Source organism: Drosophila rhopaloa, unplaced genomic scaffold (assembly GCF_018152115.1).
Source record: "Drosophila rhopaloa isolate 14029-0021.01 unplaced genomic scaffold, ASM1815211v1 contig_115, whole genome shotgun sequence".
Lineage (NCBI taxonomy): Eukaryota > Metazoa > Arthropoda > Insecta > Diptera > Drosophilidae > Drosophila > Drosophila rhopaloa.
Window position 1 is genome coordinate 17,049,425 of NW_025334990.1, and position 25,550 is coordinate 17,074,974.

The 25,550-nt window shown below is 46.6% G+C and overlaps 7 protein-coding genes across 22 annotated transcripts in view; 4 read left to right on the forward strand and 3 right to left on the reverse strand.

Annotated features, from left to right (window-relative positions):
* Positions 1-222: 222 nt before the first annotated feature.
* Positions 223-1,359, forward strand: LOC108048867. Its single transcript, XM_017129804.1, has 2 exons — positions 223-325; positions 386-1,359. The coding sequence occupies exons 1-2, from the start codon at positions 298-300 to the stop codon at positions 1,255-1,257; spliced, it is 900 nt and encodes a 299-aa protein (XP_016985293.1). The 5' UTR covers positions 223-297; the 3' UTR covers positions 1,258-1,359.
* On the reverse strand, positions 1,310-5,537 carry LOC108048866 (myeloid leukemia factor). Of its 7 annotated transcripts, XR_006417793.1 has the most exons (6): positions 4,737-4,869; positions 4,465-4,685; positions 3,883-4,408; positions 3,136-3,333; positions 2,450-2,734; positions 1,907-2,014 (listed from the first exon to the last, which is right to left on the reverse strand). XR_006417793.1 is itself a non-coding variant. In XM_017129799.2 (5 exons), the coding sequence occupies exons 1-5, from the start codon at positions 5,395-5,397 to the stop codon at positions 1,894-1,896; spliced, it is 1,122 nt and encodes a 373-aa protein (XP_016985288.1). In that variant the 5' UTR covers positions 5,398-5,533; the 3' UTR covers positions 1,310-1,893. The 7 variants fall into 7 exon arrangements, 5 of the variants coding, with proteins under 5 accessions (XP_016985288.1, XP_016985287.1, XP_016985292.1 ...); XM_017129799.2 differs by lacking the exons at positions 2,450-2,734; positions 4,737-4,869 and adding an exon at positions 5,342-5,533 and having other exon boundaries at positions 1,310-2,014; XM_017129798.1 differs by lacking the exon at positions 2,450-2,734 and having other exon boundaries at positions 1,310-2,014; positions 4,737-4,868.
* Positions 5,538-5,723: 186 nt separating this feature from the next.
* LOC108048870 (trypsin alpha-3) lies at positions 5,724-6,590 on the reverse strand. The gene has a single exon (XM_017129806.1). The coding sequence runs from the start codon at positions 6,588-6,590 to the stop codon at positions 5,802-5,804; it is 789 nt and encodes a 262-aa protein (XP_016985295.1). The 3' UTR covers positions 5,724-5,801.
* Positions 6,591-7,900: 1,310 nt separating this feature from the next.
* On the forward strand, positions 7,901-11,977 carry LOC108048864 (probable cytochrome P450 4aa1). The gene is made up of 4 exons (XM_017129796.2): positions 7,901-8,060; positions 10,150-10,333; positions 10,583-10,966; positions 11,031-11,977. Exons 1-4 carry the CDS (start codon positions 8,043-8,045, stop codon positions 11,975-11,977), a joined length of 1,533 nt encoding a protein of 510 aa, XP_016985285.1. The 5' UTR covers positions 7,901-8,042.
* On the forward strand, positions 8,904-9,456 carry LOC108048873 (cytochrome c oxidase subunit 6A1, mitochondrial). Its single transcript, XM_017129810.2, has 2 exons — positions 8,904-9,296; positions 9,349-9,456. The coding sequence occupies exon 1, from the start codon at positions 8,980-8,982 to the stop codon at positions 9,262-9,264; it is 285 nt and encodes a 94-aa protein (XP_016985299.1). The 5' UTR covers positions 8,904-8,979; the 3' UTR covers positions 9,265-9,296; positions 9,349-9,456.
* A 17-nt stretch (positions 11,978-11,994) lies between the features above and the next one.
* Positions 11,995-25,550, reverse strand: part of LOC108048860 (myosin light chain kinase, smooth muscle) — a 46,814-nt gene continuing 33,258 nt past the window's right edge. For 5 of the 10 annotated variants that reach the window (XM_044461967.1, XM_044461977.1, XM_044461969.1 and 2 more), the window contains 14 exons: positions 24,041-24,173; positions 22,886-23,054; positions 21,100-21,145; positions 20,161-21,032; positions 19,221-19,638; positions 18,322-18,700; positions 16,309-16,617; positions 15,344-15,618; positions 14,784-15,287; positions 14,385-14,726; positions 14,224-14,325; positions 13,994-14,171; positions 13,191-13,884; positions 11,995-12,669 (listed from right to left, as the gene is read on the reverse strand). In XM_044461967.1, coding sequence (XP_044317902.1) covers positions 12,338-12,669; positions 13,191-13,884; positions 13,994-14,171; positions 14,224-14,325; positions 14,385-14,726; positions 14,784-15,287; positions 15,344-15,618; positions 16,309-16,617; positions 18,322-18,700; positions 19,221-19,638; positions 20,161-21,032; positions 21,100-21,145; positions 22,886-23,054; positions 24,041-24,173 — 4,753 coding nt within the window. In that variant the 3' untranslated portion in view covers positions 11,995-12,337. Of the gene's footprint in view, positions 12,670-13,190; positions 13,885-13,993; positions 14,172-14,223; positions 14,326-14,384; positions 14,727-14,783; positions 15,288-15,343; positions 15,619-16,308; positions 16,618-17,279; positions 17,581-17,864; positions 18,027-18,321; positions 18,701-19,220; positions 19,639-20,160; positions 21,033-21,099; positions 21,146-22,885; positions 23,055-24,040; positions 24,174-25,550 lie in introns of those variants that run through there. The other 5 variants (XM_044461970.1, XM_044461971.1, XM_044461975.1 and 2 more) reach the window with 5 other exon arrangements.
* Positions 21,295-22,884, forward strand: LOC108048865. The gene is made up of 3 exons (XM_017129797.1): positions 21,295-21,519; positions 21,584-21,777; positions 21,834-22,884. Exons 1-3 carry the CDS (start codon positions 21,395-21,397, stop codon positions 22,865-22,867), a joined length of 1,353 nt encoding a protein of 450 aa, XP_016985286.1. The 5' UTR covers positions 21,295-21,394; the 3' UTR covers positions 22,868-22,884.

The following is a 25,550-nucleotide window of genomic DNA, read 5'->3' on the forward strand; positions in this document are numbered from 1 at the left end:
CAATAAAATGTTTTTACTATCAGATATTTTAATCAAAATTGTATTTTCATCAAGACATACTGAAATACATAAGGCCTTATTTACATTTCTAGATTTGATTGTATATTAATGTATTTGTTTTATACTCAACAATAATTAGGTATTATTTGAAATAAACAAATATTGACATTATTGCCATCAATTAATTTCAATTAAACTTTATTTACTTATGATCAAGCAGTTCAACTTGCACTGCCGTCTTTAAAATGTATTTTTTAGGTACACTAGAACAGCCCACTATTTTCACAGCTGTTTAAAATGCACCCAAATCTGTTGTTTATATTTGGTAAGTGATTTATTAATTATTTAAAATTAAAACAACTTTAACACCTTCCGATTCGTATAGTGCTCTTTGCCACGCAGGCCCGGGCGGAACTTTCCGGTCTGCTTAGTGCCCTCCACTACTTCGGGCTCTACTCCAATGGAACAGCGGACTCTCTGGGAATTTCCCGGGGTCAGTGTCGCTACAGCTTCGAGACATTCGCCCTCCTGGAAGAGCGTCGTACCTGTGCCCCCGATGACGAGCACATCCTGCACTTGACCCAGTTGCCGCCAATAAGGAAGCCGCCCATTCTAATCAAGTGCTTGCAGCAGGATCCTCCGGAGAATGGAACCGCAGCTGAGCCGGGATTGCTGATAATGCGCAGTGCCAAGGAGATCGTGGGCCTGCTGAAGCCTGTGGGTAATGCCACCAAGCGCCATGAACCTGGCAGCTGTGTGGTTGTCCATTTCTGCACCGCCTCCAGTTTGGAATGCGCCAGGGTGGCTCCGGTTATGAACCTTCTGCCTCATCTCTTTCCCACGCTGCCCATCGCCTACGTGGATGCCTATGAGTTCGGGCGCTTCAACGCAGAGTTCGGCATTGTCTCGCTACCCACGCTGATGATCTTCCACCAGGGCAGGCCGCTCATCAAGTACGATCCCTCTTGGTCGGATTCGGAGAAGCGCAGTTTTGGGAGGTTTATAATGCGGCACACCAATGTAAAGACGGTGGACCCGCAGGCCATCCATCCGGACATCCTTAATCGCACGCGAAGTGAGCCACTGTCCAACGTGCCCATCGTGCAGACAGATTACTATCTGGGATTGGCTTGGGCCTTCATCCTGGCCTGCCTTGCCAACTACTTGCGGCAGACTGTCTTCTGGAAGCAGCTCGTTGAGATGGTGCAGCGCAACTGGCGGGAATCGGAGGAGACTCAGATGGAGATGGTCGACTAGTCAGTTACTTTATTTTAATTCTCCTTAAGTTGGTTAGTTAGAACGCATTGGATTCACTAATGTAATGTAATTACCGTTTAATTAAATTCACATCAACATTTACTTAAGCCTTACGAATTACATGTATTGGGAATTGGTAATTATAGTGTTCTTTATGATCTTGGAGCCATTGAATCGCCTGTGTTCCTTCACACGGGATCTGGTCTCCATAATTTAAAGCTTAGTGGCTAACGAAATCTAGAAACTTGAGAATTAACCAAATATATCAAACTTATGATTATGATTTCATATATTTTCCATTACTTTCATTCAAATTTTGATTAGGTATGAGAGAGTGTAATGATTCCGGCGTTGAATAGTCACATTTGTATTGTGTAAGAGTAAGCGAGTTGCTCCGTATCCTGCGTGGGCATCAAAACGACGACTTGGATAGACAGGTAAATTTTGGAGTGTTAAGCTGAGGTTGGCGCACGCAGGATATGGCAAAACAACTTAAGAAAAAGGTTTCTTGAAAATATTTGAATGGCTATTCTGCTGTAACATAAAGATGCTCTGGAACAGGACCCAACGCTTGCTTCCCAGTGTTTTTGAGTGTGCGGTTTGGAAGATGTTGGCATGGAGCAGATCAAGTCTCTACTACTGCTTCTTGCCGCGTTTGCTCGCCTTGGAGGCGCTGGCCGCCTCGTCCTCCGTGTGCTGATGCTTCATGACGCGCTGTTGGCGCCTCGGATGGGCGGCATAGGGATGTGGATGTATGCTGGTCGAGGAGCAGAAACAGAGACTCATTATTCATCTGGTACATAACTCAGGCGAGGGCATACAAAACAAAAGATACACATAATCATTCGTACACAGGCCAATTCGAACGCAAGTGAAAATTTAATGACAGGAAGAAAAGGGCGAAAGAGCAATGATGGGTGAAGTGAGCAAGCGAGTAATGGGGTCGTAGGATTCGGAGGATTCGCGCGGTGTGTCGTTAGTGGAGGCGCAGCAACAGCAGCAGCAACAACGTTAAAATTTTGATTAGCGTCGATGGCCAATTGGGCGTCGCGTAGTGTGGGGAACCGGAGTCGTCGAGTGCGGCTCTCGCAGACTGTGGACTACAGATTACGAATTTGCGAGGCTCTTTCGGGCGGGTCAAAATGCGAGTATGCAGACAGAGTTAGATGTGTGTGGGAAGGTGCGGCCTTACACGTAGCTTGCGGCCGTAGTGTTGCGCTGGCGATACGGCACGGAGATGTGGTTGCTGCTGGTTCGAAGAAGTTCTTGTGGCGATGAGGCGGTGCCCAGCGTTGGTGGCGCCTTCGGTTAGTAGTCGTGCATGTGGTTACGTCGAGGCCCGCCGAAAGCCGTGTCTCTCGTCGTTGTTTTGATTACATATGATATATATCTGGATTAGCATAGGTTTCGGTTTTGTTTTTTGGTTCGGTTTCCGCTCTACTTGCGGTGGTACCGTGAATTATAAAGACGCCAATCTCTGCATGATTTGGAAAGTACAAAATGTTGATGGAGAAGAGAAGAGAGAGCGAGATGTCGTTAATACACTTGGGTAAATGGTATATTAAAAGGTCAATTCTTGGCTACCCAGGGAAGCTATGTAGAGTTCGAAAAGCTGACAAGCAGTCTGAAATTTAAGTTGTTTAATTGTAAAAAACAAGTGAAGTTCGTGTTGTTACCAAAGAGGCGTTAAATTTGGGTTATTTCAGCCATAACTCGGACCACAAATCTCTCAAATTATACTTCGACTGGCCGAAGACGAAACACCTGAATTGTTAGGACTTTACAAGCAGATTGTTATGATGTTCGAAGCTTATTGTAGCCAAAGTAGTCTAGGTTAATCCCAAATCGCCGGCTCCCGCCGATCTCAACTGAACAAACCTTGGAGAAGTGGACACCGTGGCCAGCGGCGAGGATGGGGGCGTCCGCAGGGGGCGACGGGGCGTGGCCAAACCCTGCCCGTGGCCATTTCGCAGGTACGAACGACGGGAGCTCACGTAGTTATTGTTGTTTCCACTGCTTAGATCGTAGATAGCTGGCGAAGATGTTGCTGCTGCTGCTGTTGTTGCAATGTTGCCACTGAGGATCGATGTAGTAGTTGTCGTAGTATGGAATCGAGTCGAAGAAAAGTTTGGAAAAGATTACAACAATACTTTTGGGGGTCGGGACTATGCTAGTTGGCAATCCAGTTCATTCAACGCGGGGCTTTAGTACGCTGTGAGTGGGTGGATCATGGCGAACGAAAGGAGTCGTGGGCAAAACGAAAACTGAACAAACGAAAGATGTTGAGAGCTTAACATTCCGCCTACCTCTGTGCTTTATATGATTTCGATTCGATTCGTTTCGTTTGAACGCAGTTGGGAATGTAATTAGCAGAAATTTATTGTATGCAATTCTGTTTCTGTTTTTTCGGATAGTTAGTAAAATATACTGTATGTACTTTAGATTTAGTAATTATATCTGCAAGTAAATACAAACGTTTCAATTTAGCAACAGTTGTGGGGAGTAGGGGTTAGTTGGGGAATCTTTGGATTGGGCTTCAGCAAATGCTATTCGGCTAATCCTACTCAATCACGCGCACGGAACAGGGACTCGGAATTGGGATTTGGGGGTGTCCTTCAAACTCACCTGTTCAGCGGTGCCGTTGGCGCAGTGGAATAATGGCGGCCCGCGGCGGAGCGAACTGGCGGCTGCTCCTGGATCACACAGTCATCGTCCTCATCGTCATCCTCCACCGGCTCGATGGTCAGAGTGGAGGTGTGGGCCGCCGGACGGGCGGGCATGATGGCCTGCATCCCACCTCCGCGATGTCCTGACTGAACCGCCCCGCGAGTGGCGCGCGAGGTGAATTCTCGATCGAACTGCTCGGCCTCCTCCTCCTCCAGGTTGATGAACTCCTGGCGCTCCTCCAGCTGGCCGGACCGCATGTCCTGCTCCTTCTCAATGATGTGGGCCCGCTCGCCAATGTGGTGTCCGATGGCCATCTTCTTTAGGCCGGTGCGCGAATCCTGCACCGTCTTGCGGGTCTCGCGAACGCCACCTGGGCCTGTTTTGGTGCTGGTGCTGGCCTGGTAGATCTGGGGGCGGCCATCGGGACCCGAGGACATGGTCATCACAGTGCTCTGGCAGAAGGAGCCCGGATTGGCGCCAATGTCTGAAAAAGGCAGGTTGAAAAGTGTTTTCTTCAGGGAAAATCCAACAAATACCCACCTGCATTCAGCAAGCGATTAAAGTTGGGCATCATGGGCATGCCGAAGAGACCCATGGCGGGCATGGCCGGCATCTGGGGACGCTCCATCAAAGCGCCCTGCTGGAAACCGGGGTCAAAGGGCGAGACCTGCATGAAGGGATCCGGCATGAAGGTGTTCATTAGGCGATTCATTGAACGCATTTGCATGTTCATTGCGTTCATGGTGTGGTTCATGTGGTTGCTGTGGAAAAACAAATGAGTATTTAGTGGATTTGTTTAAAGTTTGTATTACTTTGGCTCCATTTGGGCGCGATTGTTTCTATTACTAGTTGATTTTTTCTTGCGTTTGCTATTCATTCCAAACTGAGCCTAAAAATAGTTTCTAACGAAAGATTTGTGGCCAGATATCGAGGCGTAGTGATAAAAGCAACGTAGCCTGCTGCTTTGCCATATAAAATACAGTCCGATGGGCTACTCATGGGTCACTCTGTGGTTAAGCTTTATCTAAAGAGAGAAGCAGTGGGTGGGGAGGGGGAAAACCTTTAAAAATAACTGCCGCGAAGGCATTTTTCCAATTGCATTTCCCTGCGGTCGCTCGATTCAAATTATCGATTATTACGTCTTCTCTTCACGCATGCTGCACACTCACACACATACACACACGCAAAAAAGGGTACTGCCAGTTTTAGCACGCTATTTATTGCTAATTTCTGGCCTATTAATTGCCCTGGATCTTCACTTATTAGGTCGATTATTGTCTTACACCATACTTTGCAATTTGCAAGCCTTTTCCACGCCCCAAAAAGGCGTCAAAGGGTGCACACGTATGGAAATAAATGGGGCTTCGGCAGGAGCGCCGTATGATTTTTCCACTTTTCACCTGGTTTTCGTACTTACTTCATAAGGCCGAGATCGTCGTCAAAGTCCCCCATCAACGCTCCGAATAAAGACATTTTCTTGGCTTGTTTGTTAACTTGCAGTCGCTTGGGTTTTATCTCTTTCCGTATGCAGAATTTTCACGAATTTTCGAGTTTTTCTTAAGAGTGTGACCGCGTTTTGACGTTACAAAAATAACGGCGACCAAAAAGTACTTCAAAATACTTTTTAGTGTTCAAAAATGCCTTAAGAATTATAATTTTGGCGGTTTTATTTAAAAGTTTAAGCAATTGTATCTTTGGTACCCTTCGAAATTCAATATAAAATTTTAGGTTTTTAAAAATTCGGCCCGGCCTACTATTAAAATATAATTGGTCTTGTTTTTTGTAAATGTTCATTTTGAATTATTATTTATTAAGGTTTTAAATTAATATTTTGTTCGGTTCATTTGTTCGCTTTTAGCTTATCAATTCTTCAATCTCTATATCTCCAGATAGGGCTCCGCCTGCTCCTCGATCCAAGCGGTGTGCGAGTTGACACTGGTGTAGACCCCAGGGAATCCCTCCCGGCCGCATCCCACGCCCCAGGACACGATTCCCACCAGGACGCCGTCTACAGCCAGGGGGCCGCCGGAATCGCCGTTGCAGGTGTCCTTGCCGCCCTCCAGGTATCCGGCGCATAGCATCTCGTTCGTTATAGTGTACTCCTTGGTCAGATACTGAGCTCCACAGGTGTTCTGCTCCACGATCTCCAGTTCAACAGCTCGGAGCAGGGCGGGCAGGGCCTCATCCTCCTCCGTCCGCTTGCCCCATCCACTCACGACGGCGTGGGCTCCCGAAGGAGGAGCCTCCAGGGCCACGGCAATGGGCTGCACCAGGGCGGAGTACTCCAAGGCTTCACGGGTGATGATCAGACCGATGTCATTCACATACGTCTTCTTGTTGTAGCCGGCATGGGGGATCAGCTTGCTGACCTTCACTCCCTGCTCCTCCAGATCGGCGATCGAATTCTGGCCAGCCACAATTCGGATATAGGAGGCATAGCGTCCCTTGATGCAGTGGGCCGCAGTGATCACTATCTTGGGGGCGTAGATACTTCCTCCGCAGATGTGGAGCAGCATGTAGGTCTCCAGGCGAACCGAGACCTGGTACGGATAGTCCGAGATGTCTGCCTGATCGCCACCCACAATGTGGGGGCTTATAAAGGCGGATTCCGAGAGGATTACCAGGCCAAGCAGGCCCAAAAGACACAGTTCCAAGCGCGGCGACATTTCAAAACTTAAAGAGTGGTTCGATTGGCGCCCCCTTTTATAGGGCTGTAGTAACCTTCTTATCACTTATCACCAAAACAACGAATTTAGCGATCATCCCCGATAGGTATTTTGGATTTTCATAAAATTCTGCACGATATCGTAAAGTTTATAGGACTCCCAGTCCATACGTTTTATATCCATTATAAACTGGGCGGTGGTCTTCTAAAGACCCAATGACCACAAAGCCGAAAGAAAGCCAATTGGCCAGTTAAGGAGAACCCGATGGGGATTATCAGCAAATCGTTCCGTTGAGTCACTGTTCGGCATTATTTCATTATTCCTTGAACTTTACCCGTCAAAACTGACGAAGAAGTCTAGTCAAAAGCTGTAATCTATGTCGCTAAATCACCGGAATCGGGTCTCCAGATAATGGTGTCTGAAATTGAGAGATTTACTTACTATATTAATCGGTGGAGCATGGGAACGGCTAATAAATAGTCTAAAAAGTGAAAGCCTAATCAGGTTGATAACCATAATGTTAATTGTTTTGCTAATAACGATTACGATTGGCTTAATGGGTTAGCTACTCTTCGATTTGGCTTAAAATATCCATAATAAACGGATTTAGGTAATCGGATCTATAGATATTTAACGAATAAATAAGTAAGGGGTGTACAACCAGTAAACAGTCCAATATTGGCATAAGTTGCTAGCACAAACAGATATTTCGCGGAAACAAATCCCGAATATAATTCTTAATATTTATGATGACGTTAAAAGCCCGAGTATCTGACTGCGCAAATTCTGACGACTGAACTGCAAACATATGAGATTGATGTAATCAGTGTATTGAAGAGGCCCGTCTGGCGAGCTGAATATCTGAGCAAAGTTCGAACCGAAGGCACGCGTCTGGGGGATATCTGTACCTCGTTTCCCACTCAAATCATTGAGACTGGAGTGCCACTAGAATCTGGTAGGAACCATCCATGTACAGATCTACAGATCCAGAGAGGGCGCAAAACGGATAATTGATTGCCATGCCACTTGGCCGGGGCATCCAGCATCACCACTTCTAGCTACTTAGCACTTCGAGTGCCGACTAGTTGGCAATTACTATACTCGGTACTCGATACCTTCTTTTATTTGGGGCCCAGGGGAGACCGGGGATTCGGAGATGGAGCTTCAGGCCCGGTCTCACGTACGCTCGGAAGCATTTTGAGCCGCGCATCTTTTTCGGCGTGTTTAAACCGAGCCCAAATCGGCCCAAATCGGTTATAAATAGACGTCGCCCGGCGGAAATCCCGCATTTGCAGCTCATCAGTCGGCGGATGTGACTCTGGATAATTAGACCTCAAAACGGAATTACTCATCATCCAATTTGACCGTCCGTATGCGGCTCAGAAAAGTGTCTGTGACAAGGACTTTCATGTGGATAAATTAAATACTATACTCAACATAAAGTGAATCAAAATGTTTGTGGAAAAAGTGGTGAGTGAGAAACTCTAGAAAAACATCGGGCTTAAAATTAATTGGATTTTGAAGAATATTTTAAAACTGTTTGGGAAAAACTACTTAACAATTTAGTGATAATAAATTTAAGCCAAAATTATATTAAATATAAAGCCAGGAAAATCTAAAGGGGGGATAGTAATTTAACATTAATTTTTATTAGAATTATTAGAATTAAAAGTAACAATGACTGACAATGACAATAACTGAAGGTCAAGGAATTTGAATTGCAATACACTACACATTAATTTAATACAACGAATGTTATGAAATGATTTTATGATTTGCAGATTTTTAAACATTTTCAAACATTTAAAATCAAGAACATAATAACTTCGAAATACGAATTCATTAATCCCAATTCTTAGTTTTCAACTGAATTAACTTTCGTTTCTTTGCATTAAAATGAAACATTTTTAACCGGAATTACTTTGGGCCGTTTGATCCAAGCAGGTACTCTCAGCAAATAGCTTCTCGTTTCGGAAGACCATTACGATAATTTTTGGAATTAGTGGGAAATAATCATGATGTATATTTATTAGTAACCAGGTGAGAATTGGCGAGCAAACATGCGGGTTCTGCACACCTCGCAGCCTGGATACGCCGAGCCCAAAAAAAGATAAAAAAGAAGAAATAGAAGTGGCCCCTGAGAGTGGAGCGGAAGCCTTCTGGACGCTTCACCGGTTTTTGGTCAAATATTGAGCTGATTAAACAAAGATACGGGGGTTGTTGGACCTTGTGTTCGATCCCCTTGAGAGTTCCTAATTGCGAACTATTTTCTGGCAGCAGGCGAGGGCGTTTTGAATTCGATTCGAAGTGGGTTCCCTGCTGTAGTATCTGTATTCGATCAGTACTAAACTCCTCCAAGCATTAGAACAAATTGTGATTCTCCTGATTCATGCCGAGATTCGACATTCGGCAGGTGGGCACGATGCCCGCGAATACCGCTGGTCTGTGGAAGAGGGTCACTTTCCTGCTGGCCCTTCCGGCCATCGTCCTGTGCGCCGTGAACGCCTTTTCCGGGCACAAGCACCACGATCGGGAGCCGTTCACCAAGTACGAGTACCTGAGGCGCAGGACCAAGCGGTTCCCCTGGGGCGATGGCAATCGCAGCTTGTTCCACAACGCCGAGGTCAATGCTCTGCCCGAGGGTTACGAGGATGAGGTCCAGGAAGAGGAGTAGTCCCATATCTTTTTTTTCTAACACACTGCTTGGTAAGATCGATCTGTTTAATCGCTGACTGGGTAACCAAGTTTCTCCCTCCAGAACACCCTTTTTTGGTAAAAAGAATTTGTGGATTTGTGGTTATTATAATACAGTTGGCCCATCGTTTGCATATTCTTTGCAAGTAATAAATTAATCATTGAGATCTGAGTCAGTTGTGGTTTCTCTTGACCCTGGAACCCATCGCAGTTGGCTAATGGTTCGCGGCTTTTACTCTCGCCCAGAACAGAAAACAATGGGGTAGTGGACAGGGAGTAGGTGACATGTGTGGGAATTGTGGCCAACAAAGCCCGACTGTCCCTGGATTTTTGGCCGCCGATCATCATCATTTGTCATGTTTTGTGCTCATCGTAACCTGTTGCACCACTGACACGAATGAGCCAAAAAACCAAAGCAAACCAACACGTACGGTGAGGTGCTTTAATCGATCTTTTACACACACGTACTCGCACTCGTACTCATATCTACATATATCTGCTTTGATGCCAGAGATCGCATCGCATCGGATCGCATCGCCCATACGCCGTGTTGGCCCAAGCAATTCACACCGCAGTTAGATACATAACTTATACTTTCGTTGCGATTACGATAGCAGCGAGTGTTTGCCGAAAAATAAAACTTGCGACACGCGGCAAGGGCAAGTACCAGAGCATCCAAGTACGAATGCCTGAGTGCTCCGAGATCCCAGTTAATTAGACTCCAAATACGCCGAAAAGTGCGTAGCTGATGAAGTGCGTTTGAGGGGCTGGGTTCTCGATAGCAATCTAAATATTGACCCACGCGTGCCATTATCCATTATCTATTATCCACCTGACCTGATGTTCTCCCACTTTTGAATTTCAGCTGGAACGCGCCACCAAGTCGGAGCTGTGCTCGATCCTGATCCTCCTGGTGATCAGCCTGAGTATCTACACCTTCTACGCCACCCTCAGCTCGTATCTGAGATCGGTGATTCTATCACTAAGACTCACGGGTCCACCGTCGCTGCCATTTCTGGGGAACTGCATGCTGGTCACCGATAAGGACTGTAAGATCCTCTAGACACCTTAAAATTCACTCAAACAGCTTAAGCAAAAACATATTCAAATTGTAACTCTGTAAATAACTATATCTTAAATCTTATCCATTTTATTTAGAAAATTCATTTCATTATCATATAATATATTGAACTTGGAATAGGTATATTTGTTTAAATTTGGGCTTAATTTATGAATTTTTATTTTGGCCTTAACAACTAAAACCCATTTTATTATAAAAACTCTAAACCATTTTACAGTAATGAGAAAATGTGCAGGCAAGGCCTATGTTCTCTACGGATCTCTAGTCCGTATTTGGGTGCTCCTCTTCCCATTCTTTGCCGTACTGCAGCCGGAGGATCTGCAGGTGATACTCTCCTCCAAGAAGCACACCAACAAGGTTTTCTTCTACCGACTGATGCACAACTTCCTGGGCGATGGCCTGATCACCAGCAGTGGCTCCAAGTGGAGCAACCATCGCCGGCTCATCCAGCCAGCCTTTCATCACAATCTGTTGGAGAAGTTCATAGACACCTTCGTGGATGCCTCGCAGTCGCTGTACGAGAATCTGGATGCCTCCGCCGTGGGCATAGAGATCAACATCGCCAAGTATGTGAATAGCTGCGTGCTGGACATTCTAAATGGTGAGTCTTTAGGGGATTTCTTACTGTAGTTTTCTCCTAAATAAACCCATACCCACCTTAATAGAAGCTGTTTTGGGTGTGCCCATCAAGAAGAGGGGTGAGGACATGGTCAGCATGGAGGACTCACCCTTCCGCCAGGGTAAGCTTATGATGCCCGCGCGATTTACGCATCCCTGGCTGCTGCTGGACGGGATCTACCACTGGACCAAGATGGCCAACGATGAGCTGAACCAGAAGAAGCGCCTCAACGACTTCACCCGCAAGATGATTCAGCGGCGTCGCCAGATCCAGAACAATAACAATGGGAATGGCGAGCGGAAGTGCCTGCTGGACCACATGATCGAGATCTGCGAGAGCAATCCGGACTTCACGGAGGAGGACATTGTGAACGAGGCCTGCACCTTCATGTTGGCTGGCCAGGATTCGGTGGGTGCGGCTGTGGCCTTCACCCTCTTCCTGCTGACCCAGAATCCCGACTGCCAGGAGCGATGTCACCAGGAGTTGGAGTCGATCTTCGAGGGCAGTAACAGGGCTCCCTCGATGAGTGACCTGCACGAGATGCGCTACATGGAGATGTGTATCAAGGAGGCACTGCGTCTCTATCCCAGTGTCCCGCTGATTGCCCGAAAACTGGGCGAAGAGGTTCGTTTGGCGAATCATACTCTGCCCGCCGGCAGCAACGTCTTCATCTGCCCTTATGCCACCCATCGGCTTGCCCACATCTACCCAGATCCGGAGAAGTTCCAGCCGGAAAGGTTCTCGCCGGAGAACTCGGAGCAGCGCCACCCGTACGCCTTCATCCCGTTCAGCGCCGGACCGAGGTACTGCATCGGCAACCGGTTCGCCATCATGGAGATCAAGACCATTGTTTCCCGGCTGCTGCGAAGCTTCCAGCTGCTCCCGGTGTCCGGGAAGACCACCGTGGAGCCCACCTTCCGGATCACCCTGAGAGCCTCCGGCGGACTGTGGGTGCGCCTCAAGCCCCGCGACGATCCGCTCAAGGATCACTGACTCCAGTGAAACCCCTCTTTCGTTACACATTAACTTTAATTAGTATGGTAAATATGTATATAAATCGATACAATAATTTAAACACTTAGCTTCCTCTAGCCTAAGTACAGTCCCTCCGACTGGAGGGAGTGCATCCGCTCGGATGCAGACATATCCTACTGTGAGTGGGTGTGTGCGGGTTGGATGTCGGATGTTGGATGTTGGATGCTGGGTGGGTGCGTTTTGATCCGCAGTCGCTTCGCATTCGCAATCGCTTCATATTCGAGTGTTCGTAGAGTTTCTCTGGGGTTTGCTTAAACAATGCTATATCTGCTATATCTGTAATAAAGTTATGTTGATCGGTTGCATAACCGACTTAATCTAGGACGTGATATGCTGCGTTTCGTTGTTGAATCGGTTGATGAGACGTCGAGCGCGAGATTCGCGATTTGTCTCCGCCGTGTTCCCATTTCCATTGCCAAAGTTGTTGCCACTGCCGCCGGCGTTAGCCAACTGCCGCTGAGCACTGGCCACCGTGTGCTGTTGGGCAAGACGCTCCGCCGCCTCCCGGACGCGGTGGCTCATCAGCCGCGTCGGCGTGGCGGATCGCTGGGGCAGCGGGGAACTGGGCATGGAGCGGGCCTGAGGAGGCTTGCCTTTGGAGGATCCACTGCCAGTGCCGATGACTCTTCCGGTTTTCCCTGGCTCCTCTGCTGTAATACGGAAAACAATAGAGAGTTAGTAATGCAGAATACTATCAAGTTTAAGACCTAAACGGATCCCAAAGTAAAGATATATAAACTAAGTAGCTTTTCAATATCTCCTAAATAAAGTGTTTCTTTAATTTCAAACTATTAATATTAGATATGATATCATTCCGCTACCTTATTTTAATAAATCATGAGTTACTATGTTAAGAAAAATCTTTAAATTGGTGTTATTTTTCAGCATTCACATAAAGAATAAGTTAATAAAGTAGTTATTATTTGGCAATTCCACAAAACAAAGTTGGATTTTGTACCTAGTTGACTTTACAAATACATCATATATTATTTATTATTTAATGTTTGACGTTATTTTCCAGCAACCTTTTCTAGTAAATCGGATGAGAAAGCTAAATTTTGGCACTGGGCTTAAGATAAATCATTTTTATGCTTCACCCCCTCTTGTCACATTGTTCTGAGAAATTTAGCAATACTTGCAAGATCCGTTTTGGGTCATAGGCAAAAGTTACTTCTACTGATGCGTCCCACACTCGCCACCTTGGCTATTTTGAAGGGCTCAAAGGCAAGCGGAGGTTTGTTAGCAGCGGATGCAGAAGCAGGAGCAGGGGAAACCTGGAACCTATCCTTCAGCTGGGACACCTTCAGCTTGGACTCACACAGAGGCTTGACCAGAGGCTTGGACTTGGGTTTCTCCCGCGCGGCGCTGTCCTCCAGTGATTTTTTGCGCATCTTAACGGTGTTGGTGAAGTCCGATCGCATGATGGCATTGCCCGTGGTGGGCAGCTCCAGGCTGACAGGATGCTCTGCGTCCTGAACCACGGTGAGAGCGGTGCTCGCCTTGGCTATCGCCTCCAGCTTGGACTTGGCCAGCGAGAGGAGCAGCGTCTCCTGGGCTCCACTGCAGTTGGAGCACTCGCTGTATCCGGAATCACTGCGTTCACTGCACTGTGATTTATCCCGCAGCTTGAGAACGGTGCGCTTCTCCACCGGCGGCATCTCCACACTGAAGTCGTCCTCCTCCTCGTGCAGGGAGGTCATCTGGGAGCTCAGCCCACTGCCCATCGCACTGGCCATGGTCAGCATGCCCAGTCCCGAAATCGAGGGCCTCGGACTACTCAGTGCTCCCATGGCAATGGCGGAGTTCCTTCGCGACACGGACAAGCTGGTCATGCGACCAAGAGCACGGATGGCATTGCCAGTTTTCTGGATTAGCAGCAGCAGGAGCAGCAAGCAACAGCGGGCGGGGTTAAGAAGGTAGCAGCATTGGGTTAGGATCTTTAGGATCTTTAGCTGGCGCAGAGCATTTACTAACCTGCCACTTGCGTCGGATGATGAACTTCTTCAGCTTGTCCGTGCAGATCTTGTTGTTGCTGAGATTGTCGTCGTGGCGCTGGCACAACCACTTGGACTCCAGGCACTGCTGGGCGGTAAGGCGCTCCTCCTTCCGATGGACCAGCAGCTGGGAAATTAAGTCCTTGGCCTCCTGGGAACTATCAGGGGTATGAGTAAAAGATGAAGACAAGAGACTAAGCCAGTACTTACACGCAGTCGAAGGCCTCATCATCGTAGTCGTAGTCCGCCCTTGTTATATTCGAGAAGGTTTCCACATCCGTATCGCCCATGAAAGGAGAGAGACCCGAGAGCCTGCAAGAGCAAGTAGTTATAGAGTATCCTGCGCATTACATTCCAGATTCCCCACTCACAGCACATAGCAGATGACGCCCACGCTCCACATGTCCGACTGGAAGCCAATGGGCTCGTAGCTAATGATCTCTGGCGGTATAAACTCAGGGGTTCCGAAGAGAACGCGGACGGGGGCTTTCGTATCGAGTCGTTGGGCCAGGCCAAAGTCAATGATCTTGATCTGGTGACTGGTGCGGGTATGGCACATGATGTTCTCGGGCTTCAAGTCCAGGTGGACCACGCTCTGACTATGCATATAGGCCACGCCATCGCACACCTGTCGCAGGAACAGGATGCAGTCCATCTCGGTCAGTGTGAAGTCGTCAGCCACCACACGTTCGAATAGTTCACCGCCAGTTATGCTGGGGAATAATAAAAGATGAATGATTATCTTAAAAACAGGATCTGCATCTACTTACTACTCCATCACCATGACGATTTCCCTGGGACTTTCGAAGGAGGCAGCCAGCTGGAGGAGCTTGGGATGCTGCAGCGAGCGCATGATGGAGATCTCCTCGAGCACCTTCTGTCGATCCTGGGACTTGATGCACTTGATCACCTTGGCGGCCAGCAGTTGCTCCGGCTGACCGCGTTCCTGCACCTTGAAGACGGTGCCAAAGCGTCCTTTGCCCAACTCCTCGATTATCTCGAATCGCGACTTGAAGTCTCCGCCGGATTGGACGCTCACCGACTGCCCGAAATGATCGGTGACATCCGATGTGCTCCTCTGTGGCTTGCCGGTGATCTGCACCAGTTCGCTGGCCTGACCGGGTGCACTGCGTCCGTGGATGTTTTCAGCCCGCACCCTGAATCGGTACTGCAGCTGTGGCCGGAGATTCTTGACGGTGTAGGCTAAGGTGTCGACCACTCGGGTCACCTGGGTCCAGGTTTCACTGTCCCCTCCAATGGTCTGCATCTCAATGCTAAGGAATATGTATTATTTAATTAGTTTTTAGGGACAGATCCTTTGAATACTCACATAAATCCTGTGATCATGCAGCCACCGTCGTAGGGTGGTCCACACCAGGCCACTGCCACGCGATCCGGTCCCAGGGACACGCTGGGTTGGCCACTGGGTGGCTCCGGAGGTCCTTCCACTGCCACTGAGGCGGCGGAGGCCTCCACGCCGTAGTCGTTCATCACCTCCACTGTATACTTGCCACTGTCATCCGCCGAGATGTCCGTGATATAGAGCGTTGACTGTTGGCCCGTGGTGCGGATTGTCACATTGGAGCTCTCAACAATGGGATGACACTGTGGGTGGAAATAAAATGTTGTAATAAGTGGAGAAAGACTTTGAAAATGGGTTAAAAACTACCATAAAATCTTTAAAATGTCAAGGAAATGGTTTCATTATAACAAGAAGACACCTAATTGTAAGTAATTTCTTCTCTAAAAATATTGTTTACCTTTCCTTTAGTGTGAAAAATAGATAAATTTGGGGCCTCTTCAAGATAAAAGTATGACGAATTGCTCAATTTTGGGGTGATTAATTTTGCCAACGTTCAGGTAGTGTAGCCAGTGCTCTAGTGCTTTCAGCCAACCTTCGTCGGTGCGGCTCGCCCAGCATTTGCGGTTTGCAACCATTACGTAGCCCGTCTAGGCAACCCAAGCAACCCAAGCAACCAAAACAACCCAACTGGCCCAGCAAACCCGACCGAACAACACCGCAAACTGATCGTGACACAGTGAGATACCTAGGCTAAATGCCCAAAGCGAGACAGTGAGCTATCGCGATAGGGTGCAGAGTGGGCTTATGGCAGAGCAGATAAAGAATATGGATCCATAATCCCCTGGCACGGCCAAATTAGGTCAAGATTGCACAACTCGAAACCGGACCAATTACCATAAGCCTACTGCCCCTTCAAGTCGCCCATCATCTTATGCATATGTGTTCAGGTGTCATTACAATAATACCCCTTTGGAGTCTGGAGGATTACTTACCGCCTTGTACCAGACGACTGTGGTGCCCGGGAATGGCTCGTAGCGAACGCTCAGCCGAACATGGCCACCAATCAGGGCGGTGCAGTCCTCGGGGCGGGTCAAGATGCAGCTTCTGGCCGCCAGCGAGGAACAGGAGCTGTTGCCCCTGATGGCGGGCAGGACCAGGAGGCTGGTGTAGGTGCGGCTGGCAGGGATGCGCCGCGACTCCGCCTGGGGATGCTTCACCTGCAGACAGATCTCTCCGCTCCTCGAAGCGGTGACGTCACGCATGCGCAGCAGCCGAATGCCGTTCTCTGGATATGACTCCAACTGAAAGAGGAATCAGAACATATGGAAGATTAGCTGGAATTCTTATATACACTGGGGAAATAGCACATAAAGTAATTAATTTCTTAAGGGAATTGCACATTCGTTATTTCAACAATCTAACAATTTTTATTTAAGGAAATAATTAAAAAATTCTTGCTTAAGTGAACAAAATTATTGAAAGATCTCAGAGCTTCATTAATTGAAAGTTTATTGGGCCATTAATATCATTAGGTTCAGTTGAAGCTTTGTTATTGGCATATCTTTTCAGGCATGAACTGTTCTCATTTTTCTATATTGTGTAAAAGGTATAACAATATCTAGTGGGGTATTGAAAGGCGGTTAAGTATACCATCAAAAAAGTGAAATTTGTTCCATCAAACATTTACATTTATGTTAATAAGCTTCAAGGTGTGAAAATAAGACTAAAACAGTCATTTTAAAAGAAGCATCAATTCTTGATAGCTTATTAAATAGGTTTAGGTTATTGAAAAGTAATTAAGTGATTTAATTTTAGATATGAAAGTAATAACAATATATGATCTTAGAGAGATTTGACAGGCGTCCTTAACTCATTTTTAAAGAGAAATTGGTTCTTCCAAATATTTACATTTGTGATAATTGAACTCGAAGGGGTGAAAGTGGACGCGGGAACAAAAACATGCCTTTGTATAATTGTTTTGTGAATAACTTGTATAGCTATCGATGAAGCACAATGATTATTTAATAACAACACTTTACTGCTGATCGACGAAATATTCCCCTGTGTATTTCTTCAACAAAAATCACGAGTTGAGAACGTTTTTCCTTGTGTACCCCGTACACATGGGTAAACAATTATATACTGTATGCACAAGTGTCTGGAGAGGGAGCGAATCCGAATCCAATTCCGAGTTGAATTCCGGAGCAGGGTGACGCGACGCGGACTGAGGTTGCTGTAGAACTGAGGCGGCCTCTCCGTGGCACGCACCAATTAAGCGAGAATGGGGAACGGGAATGGTTCCACGAGCGGACCTCGCCAAGTGGAATTCCATGAGCGAACGATCGTGACAATGACACTTTCACGCCCGCTCTCATTTTCATTGGAGCACAAACGACGCGACCAGTGCGGCCCTTATCGAATGGAAACAGTTATAGGGCTTAAACCGAATCCGAATCTAAATCCGAGTACGAGTCCGAGTCCAACGAATCCACCGAATGCCAGCGATATCGATACTCGCACTCGGATGCAATCCATTTGCTTCGCCTACCTGTGACATTTTGTCACGCCCTTGTGCTGCCGTCAGGTTTCGATTGGGATCGAGATTGAGATTGGGATTGGGATGGCGATGGGGACTTTGGATTTCCAATCATCTGAATATTAGAAACCGAACGCTTTCGGACCGAGATGTGCGCCGCTTGAGCGCCGACGAGCGATTGTTTCCCCAGCAACATCGTTGGCATGCAGCTCGCATGCCGCCGTATTTCAATCTTTTGGGCCTCCTATATGTGGCTTATGCAAATGAGCATGCTCTCACACTCCGACCAGATACAGACATATGTATATGCACAATTATTATTATTGTTTTCTCCGGCAGAAGTGCGAACGAGCAGCCTGCGGCAAGGCAAGAGTTGAAAATGAAGAGCTCTGTGTTTTGTGTTTTTGGGGCCAAAAGCAAGCACGCGGCGATTCACTTTGGGTTTATTACGATAAATACGCATACGCACCGTCATGTTAAGTGAGTCATCCGCCTGGGCCAATAGCTGCCCATTGAGGTACCATTCGGCTTCCGCTTCGCAGGGGAAAACTCTCGCGTAGAACAGGGCCTCCTCGCCGGATCCGCATACCACCGGCAGAGGAGTCTTCAGCAACTGGACGCACTCCTCGTCCTGCCGACCCAGATCCCGCTCCAACACGCACAGCTCCCCGCTGCTGCTGCAATCGAATCCGCTGGAGTTGGAGTTGGAAGTGGAGGTGGAGCTTGACTTGGAAGTGGAGATGACATTCATATCGCTGGTAAACACCTGGCAGCTGTAAGTGCCCGAGTCAATGTCGAAGGCGTCGTTGATTCGTAGGCACAATTGTCCATTGCCGTGATCAATGTAACTGCAATAAGCAATAAAGTATAGTAAATAGTTGTCATTGCGTATGGCGAATAAAAAGGCAAAAAGAGTACTGCTGTTATTCAACCTGAGCTAATCGGTCGAAAATGGGTGCTTATAAAACGTTCAGTTGCGGTCGGTAATTTAACTGGGTTCTCACGATTTCATTAATGTGAAAAATATTACTACAATGTAAGCTACAATTTTTCATTTGGAATAATATGAATTTTCTATAAAACAAATAATGGGGAATAAAGTAAAATAGAATTTAGGATATTTGCTTGACTACTTATAATACTGTCTTATAAACTTAGAAGATAGAATGGTTTAAGAATATGTGGATAAATATTCAAGGTTAAAATGGCGATATAAGATTTTTTTAACCCTCTTTAATCAAAGTATTTTTATTTGGAAGGGATTGTTAATTATCTAAATAAAACTATCTGATAGATAGTTTTCGATATGAAAAAAAATTGTCAATCAACTGCACCCTATCATTCCTCAATCTGCCACCAGATACTCACTTGAACTCATCGCCGTCCGGTAGAATTTCGCCATTCCGCAGCCATATGTAGTTGTAGGGCTCATCGCAATCGATGGCGCAGCTCAGATCGATCACCTCGCCCTCCAGCGCTTTAGTAATCTCAGGCAGTGGTTCAGTGACGACGGCGCCGCGTCTCTGGATCTCCGCACCCAGTTCGTGGAAGGCGACTGTGGTGGAGCTGATCAGAGGATCGTGGTCGCCGCTTAAGATGCAGGTATACAAGCCCTCGTCCTCGCGCGTCACATTGTCCACGATCAGCAGGGCCATCGAGTCCTCCTCGCGCAGCAGGATGTGCACTCGCTCCGAGGCCTCCAGCTGCACGTTGTTGTGGTAGAATCTCACCGAGGGCACCGAGGAGCCCCTGTAGCCACTTGCCAGAGCCATGCGTCCGCCAATTGCTACGGGATTATGGCGAAAAATCAGGAAAATAAATTATATATCAAAATTTCACATATTTATATAAATAAAAATATTAGCAGCAGCATATATAAAACTACAAATGTGAAAGCTTATTTATTTTTACATATTTTATTTAATTTGATTATGTGACTAATGAAAAAATTAGATATAGGGTACATCATGTAAAATAATTAATGTTGCTAAGGAATAATTGCATCATAATGGCAGTTTAATATTTTCATAATAAATGAAACATTTAGAAATATTCATTTTAAATTATGTCATTTATTTTATCATGTTTAGTCTGTTTTATAAAAAACACCCGCGCTTAAACGCCAATACTTCCGAATTTTTAACTTGATAAGTAATATTATCTAAGTTATGCTCTAATATCGAAGGAAGTTTTTAAACTTATTGGTTTGCAATTTCGCACTTAACAATTGGTATCTAACCCAATATTATATCATAATCTTTCTAGCTTGTTAAGAGAATATTATAAAGAAAGTTAAATTGAAACCCACCTGTGGATGGACCCATGAGGCGCCTGTAGAGGTGGGCATTTCGGCGGGAGGAGGAGGCGCGCACACTGCGCACCGAGGGCGACTTGGAGTAGCGGGAGCTGCGGATGACGTCCAAACGGGCGGTGGCCTCAATCCGACCGAAATCGTTTTCCAGGGTGACGCGATACAGGCCGGCATCCTCGAAGGACACCTCGTCGATCTCGATGATGCGCAGGTCGTCGATTTCCTTGACGGCGACGCGCGGCGTGGGTATGACCACGAAGCCATCCTTGTCCCAGGTGGCCCACGGCGTGGGATGGCCGGAGATGGCGCACTGGAAGCGCACACTGTCGCCCTCCTCGACGACGCGGTTGTAGGGAATGGCGAGGAACTTGGGCGCCGTGATGGCGTTCCGGGCGTCACTGCGCCTCCGCTCCGACACGCCGGACAGGTCGATGCTGCTGGTGCGGTAGGACAGGCGCAGCGGGGAGAAGCTCCTCGCGGGCGTCGATCTTGGCGTGGAACGGGGCGTGGAGTGGGCGGAGAGTAGGCCGCTGGGACGCGTCAACTGGCGACTCAGCATGTTCTCCTTCTCCTCTGGCACGTCCACAATGATGCAGGCGGAGGAGAGGCTGCGGCCCACCGAGTTCTTGGCTACGCACGTGTACTCGCCCTCATCCTCCGGATACACGCGTGGAATACTCAGCGTGGCCTTGGTCCCGTCGAAGGACATCACGTAGTCTCGATCGCTGGGCACCACGTGCCCGTCCTTCTCCCAGATGATGAATGGCTCCGGATCGGCCTCCACATGGCACTCCAGCGATATCGCATCCCCATCGCAACAGCGCAGGTTTCGCAAGTTGCGAACGAATCGGGGAAGGGTCTCGATTTTGCTGTGGATTATTTAAGAAATATTGGTTTAGTTACTAAGTTATTCTTATCTATGGGACATAAACTCACCCATGTCGCGTGTGCACTTTATCCATGCGGCTACTGTTGAGTATGTCTGGTGAAAGAAATACAAAAATGATGTGTCTTACTAAAGAAAAGGAAGTAGAGATATTTTGAATTTGGCGCCTATGTACAACTGCTTGCTTAAAATGGCAAGCAGTGTTTCCAAGTAGGTGAAAACAATCGAGTGTATCGAATAAAAGAGATTTAGCTAACAACTCGACAAGGTCACATCTCGCCAATGTTTATTATTAGCAACGGAATTTCCTTTTAAGTTTTTCCGTAGAGTTTTCGGGACTACAAAATGAGGGGCATGATTATTGTGCCCATGGACTTGGAGCCTGGCTTCCGCAAGGCGGACATACACAATATACCCGCTCTAAACATCGGAATGGTGTTTAACTTTTGCCTATCCTCCGAGAAAACAATGTGAGTGCCATCCCTTTCGCACCCATATGTGGGTATACTTGATATATTCCAATTCTCCCCATAGTCCAACTGACAAAAGCGATCTCCTGACGGATTATGTGCAGATGCGAAGACATGGCGATGTCTGCGAGCTCAAGGGTTTGGTATTCTCCGCCTCGGACTTTGCCAACACGGAAACCCACGCCAATGTGGCGCTCAAGGTCGTGGAAAGTGCCCGGATCATCACAGATGGCCAGTGCAGCCTGTGCGCCACGGCTGGTAAGGTTGACTATTAGTAAGAGATGAACTAGTACCTAATTTTTAACCCCATCAAGGAACCTGCGTCCACATCGTTGCCTTTACCTTCTGGCTGCTAAACAAGAGCACCGATCGAAATCCCTCGGCTGTGGTCGAGTTTTGGGGCCACGAACTAGAAACTCTCGTGCAACCGGAGCCCACGACTGCCACGCGCATTTGTGATATGCTACCCAAAGACGAGGTGCGACTGGAGAGCGAACTGAGCTCCCAGGATCTGACGCCCAATGAGGGACAGGCTTTTCTGGAGACCGTCCTCGAAGAGCTGGCCACTTGCGGCAGAGATTCAGCCCTCTATCGCCAATGTGTGGACACCAGCGATGAGTTCGAGCCCCTGTTCGTTCACCATGTGCTGCTCCGAGCCGCTGAGTACAACATAGTCGATGTGCCCAGCTTTGTGCAGCACATGGAGGCTCAGGCTCAGACAGGAATCATCGAGAGTCTCTATGATGTGACGAGGAACCAGTACAAATCCAGACTGTGGGTGGAGGTGCAGTACATGCGCATTCGCTGCTCCATGATGCATCTGATCATTAACCGCAAAAGAAGCGAGGATGACGATAACATCTTCAACATGATGTTCTGCAAGGGACGGGACAAGAACAATGAGGATCGAGTGCAGCAAAAACAGCACAAGCGATTCATTCTGAAGCAGACGGAGAAGTTGGAGAATAAGCAGTACGTCGAGTGCGGACTGATCATCCACGAGAGCTTCCCCTTTTTGTGTGCCGCCCCCGATGGCATTACGGACGATCACATCGTCGAAATTAAATCGCCAAAGACTGAGGAGGATTTTGAGAAGTACCTAGAGGCCCGCGAGTCTATAGCACCCAAATACATGGCCCAGATACAGATCCAAATGTTCGTGGCTAATGTCAAGAAGGCACTCTACTGTGTGCTCAGTCCAACGTTCGAGGTCAACGGAGCACTGCATTACGTCTGGGTGCAGGCAGATCCGGAATTCGTGGCCAGTTTGCTGGCCATGGCCGAGGAGTTCTGGCGAGACGTGGCGTTCCCCCGCCTAATGAATATTTACCCGCAATTCGGTCAATAAACGTAAAATAGAGCTTACCTTTGGCGAAAATTTGTAGCGATATTACAGCCTTGGCCTCGCCATGGCAATTGCTGGCTATCACGGAATAGGTGCCGGTGAAGTCCAACTTGGCGCTGGGTATCTCCAGTCTGTACTCGGGTCCGTCTCCAATGCGGCGGAAGTGGGGCGCGTCCTTGTAGTATTCCGGCTGCGGGCGAAAGAAAACGTTGCGATCAGTGGGACTGGATGGATCAAGGTCACGACGCGATGAGCTTCGTCTATAAGGACTTGTGCGGCTGTCGCAGAGAATGAATCACGACTGTCTTTATATAAATGTCGGTGCCGTTGACGCTGACTCTCCACTGCCGTTGTTATTATTGTGTTAAGCTTATGGCCATATAAGCACAAAATTCAGTTTCGAGACTGTCGAATAGGAAAACTGGTAATGGGTATACGTTGACCACCCTGACCTCCTCCTCATCCAACTCCTCCTGCCTGCCTGCTCGCTTCCTTGGTCGACAGTGCACGACAGTGGCTAATAATATTTTTTATTTTTTCGCTTTTTTTCCTTTTTGGCTCGCGTAATTGTTTGTTGCGAACAAGCCTGTTATTTGATATGGGTTGAACTTGAATTAGCGTTTGACAGCGAATCGGATTTGTAAGATCTGTGGTCTTGTATAACGCGCACCGTTTCACTATGACGCACTTGTCCGTAATCCGAGCCAGCTGCCCCTGCAGTCTATTCTTCACGTGCTTTTGTAGCCACCTTGTTGCCGTATTGGGTTCTGGGCTGGTTAGCTCCAAGAGGGTCGCTCCGCTTGTTTGGACACTTTGTTCGCGCTCGCGGATCAATCGAAAATAATTCTATCCGCGCGAGCAACTGTGGCAACTGCAACTCAAAAAAAAAACGGTCTACTAAAGTGTCTGGCCCACTGGGAGTTGCCTTTTTATAGTAAACTAAAGCGGAAACTATATTCCGACTTCCTGATGCCAGTAGGGCCCACGTTGCTGGTTCACCTGAACTTGAGCCCCTGATAAAGCAACGGGTTTGAAAGCGAGAGGAGGTGGTGATAAAACGACCCACATTTGCTAACGCCGCGAATGCAACTAACTGCCTGGCCGCCGGAGAGCTGCGCATGTGCAGCATGCCGACGCGACTCTCGTGCAACGTCACGTACTCATACTCATACTCACATTCAGAAAATCGCGCAGCCAAACGACTTCGGGCTTGGGATCGCCAACCACCTCGCAGAATATGATGACGTTGTCGCCCTCGTAGGCTTCGCTGGAGCGCGGCTTAACCACAAATAGGGGCTCCTTGGAATAACTGGGGGAAAAATGATTCATCAGATGGAGTTTCTACAAGGTTCGTTCCAGTTTAATCTTAATATTATTTATTCGGATTCCGTCACCAATTTATTTTAAATTTTATTGGCTATTTGAATAATGAGCAACATACAAAATCGGTCAAAAAATGTATTAATTATTAGATAATGAAATTACAAGACTTTTGAGGTATGTTACTTTTAAATCAACTTAAATTAGGTGAAGTTATGGACTTTAGAAGTCCAATTGTGGGCTACCTTTTTTAAAAGTTATCGAAAACTCAGTAATAACTAACATGAAAATGGGTCAAAATTTTGACCAACGATAAATTGATAAATTTGAATATAGATTTTTAGAGAATTAAAACACAAGTCTTAAGAGGTATGCCACTTTGGAATCGGATTAAATTTAGTAATGTTATGGAATCTAGAAGTCCAATTAAGGGACCTCATTTTTTAAGTCATCGAAAACTCAGTAATAACTAACATGAAAATGGGTCAAAATTTTGAGCAACGTTAAATTGATAAATTTGAATGCAGATTTTTAGAGAATCAGAACACAAGTCTTAAGAGGTATGCCACTTTGGAATCGGATTAAATTTAGTAATGTTATGGAATCTAGCAGTCCAATTATGGGACCTCATTTTTTAAGTCATCGAAAACTCAGTAATAACTAACATGAAAATGGGTCAAAACTTTGACCAACGATAAATTGATAAATTTGAATGCAGATTTTTAGAGAATCAAAACACAAGTCTTAAGAGGTATGCCACTTTGGAATCGGATTAAATTTAGTAAAGTTATGGACTCTAGCAGTCCAAATATGGGACCCCTTTTTTTAAGTTATCCAAAACTTGGTAATACCAACATGAAAATGGGTCAAAATTTTGACCAACGTTAAATTGATAAATTTGAATGCAGATTTTTAGAGAATCAAAACACAAGTCTTAAGAGGTATGCCACTTCGGAATCGGATTAAATTTAGTAAAGTTATGGACTCTAGAAATCCAATTATGGGACCTCATTTTTTAAGTCATCGAAAACTCAGTAATAACTAACATGAAAATGGGTCAAAATTTTGACCAACGATAAATTGATAAATTTGAATATAGATTTTTAGAGAATTAAAACACAAGTCTTAAGAGGTATGCCACTTTGGAATCGGATTAAATTTAGTAATGTTATGGAATCTAGAAGTCCAATTAAGGGACCTCATTTTTTAAGTCATCGAAAACTCAGTAATAACTAACATGAAAATGGGTCAAAATTTTGAGCAACGTTAAATTGATAAATTTGAATGCAGATTTTTAGAGAATCAGAACACAAGTCTTAAGAGGTATGCCACTTTGGAATCGGATTAAATTTAGTAATGTTATGGA

What these genes read in the sequence shown, in the direction of transcription:
- LOC108048867 (XM_017129804.1), top strand. Translation starts at nt 298, where the DNA reads ATGCACCCAAATCTGTTGTTTATATTTG. An exon ending in AAATCTGTTGTTTATATTTG is followed by an intron (nt 326 to 385) that starts GTAAGTGATTTA and finishes CGATTCGTATAG; the next exon opens with TGCTCTTTGCCACGCAGGCC.
- LOC108048866 (XM_017129798.1), bottom strand. Translation starts at nt 4,801, where the DNA reads ATGAATAGCAAACGCAAGAAAAAATCAACTAGTAATAGAAACAATCGC. An exon ending in TAATCGCTTGCTGAATGCAG is followed by an intron (nt 4,409 to 4,464) that starts GTGGGTATTTGT and finishes TGCCTTTTTCAG; the next exon opens with ACATTGGCGCCAATCCGGGC. An exon ending in CCAACGGCACCGCTGAACAG is followed by an intron (nt 3,334 to 3,882) that starts GTGAGTTTGAAG and finishes ATCGATCCTCAG; the next exon opens with TGGCAACATTGCAACAACAG.
- LOC108048870 (XM_017129806.1), bottom strand. Translation starts at nt 6,590, where the DNA reads ATGTCGCCGCGCTTGGAACTGTGTCTTTTGGGCCTGCTTGGCCTGGTA.
- LOC108048864 (XM_017129796.2), top strand. An exon ending in GCTGGTCACCGATAAGGACT is followed by an intron (nt 10,334 to 10,582) that starts GTAAGATCCTCT and finishes ACCATTTTACAG; the next exon opens with TAATGAGAAAATGTGCAGGC. An exon ending in CGTGCTGGACATTCTAAATG is followed by an intron (nt 10,967 to 11,030) that starts GTGAGTCTTTAG and finishes CCACCTTAATAG; the next exon opens with AAGCTGTTTTGGGTGTGCCC.
- LOC108048873 (XM_017129810.2), top strand. Translation starts at nt 8,980, where the DNA reads ATGCCGAGATTCGACATTCGGCAGGTGGGCACGATGCCCGCGAATACC.
- LOC108048865 (XM_017129797.1), top strand. Translation starts at nt 21,395, where the DNA reads ATGAGGGGCATGATTATTGTGCCCATGGACTTGGAGCCTGGCTTCCGC. An exon ending in CTATCCTCCGAGAAAACAAT is followed by an intron (nt 21,520 to 21,583) that starts GTGAGTGCCATC and finishes TTCTCCCCATAG; the next exon opens with TCCAACTGACAAAAGCGATC. An exon ending in CAGCCTGTGCGCCACGGCTG is followed by an intron (nt 21,778 to 21,833) that starts GTAAGGTTGACT and finishes AACCCCATCAAG; the next exon opens with GAACCTGCGTCCACATCGTT.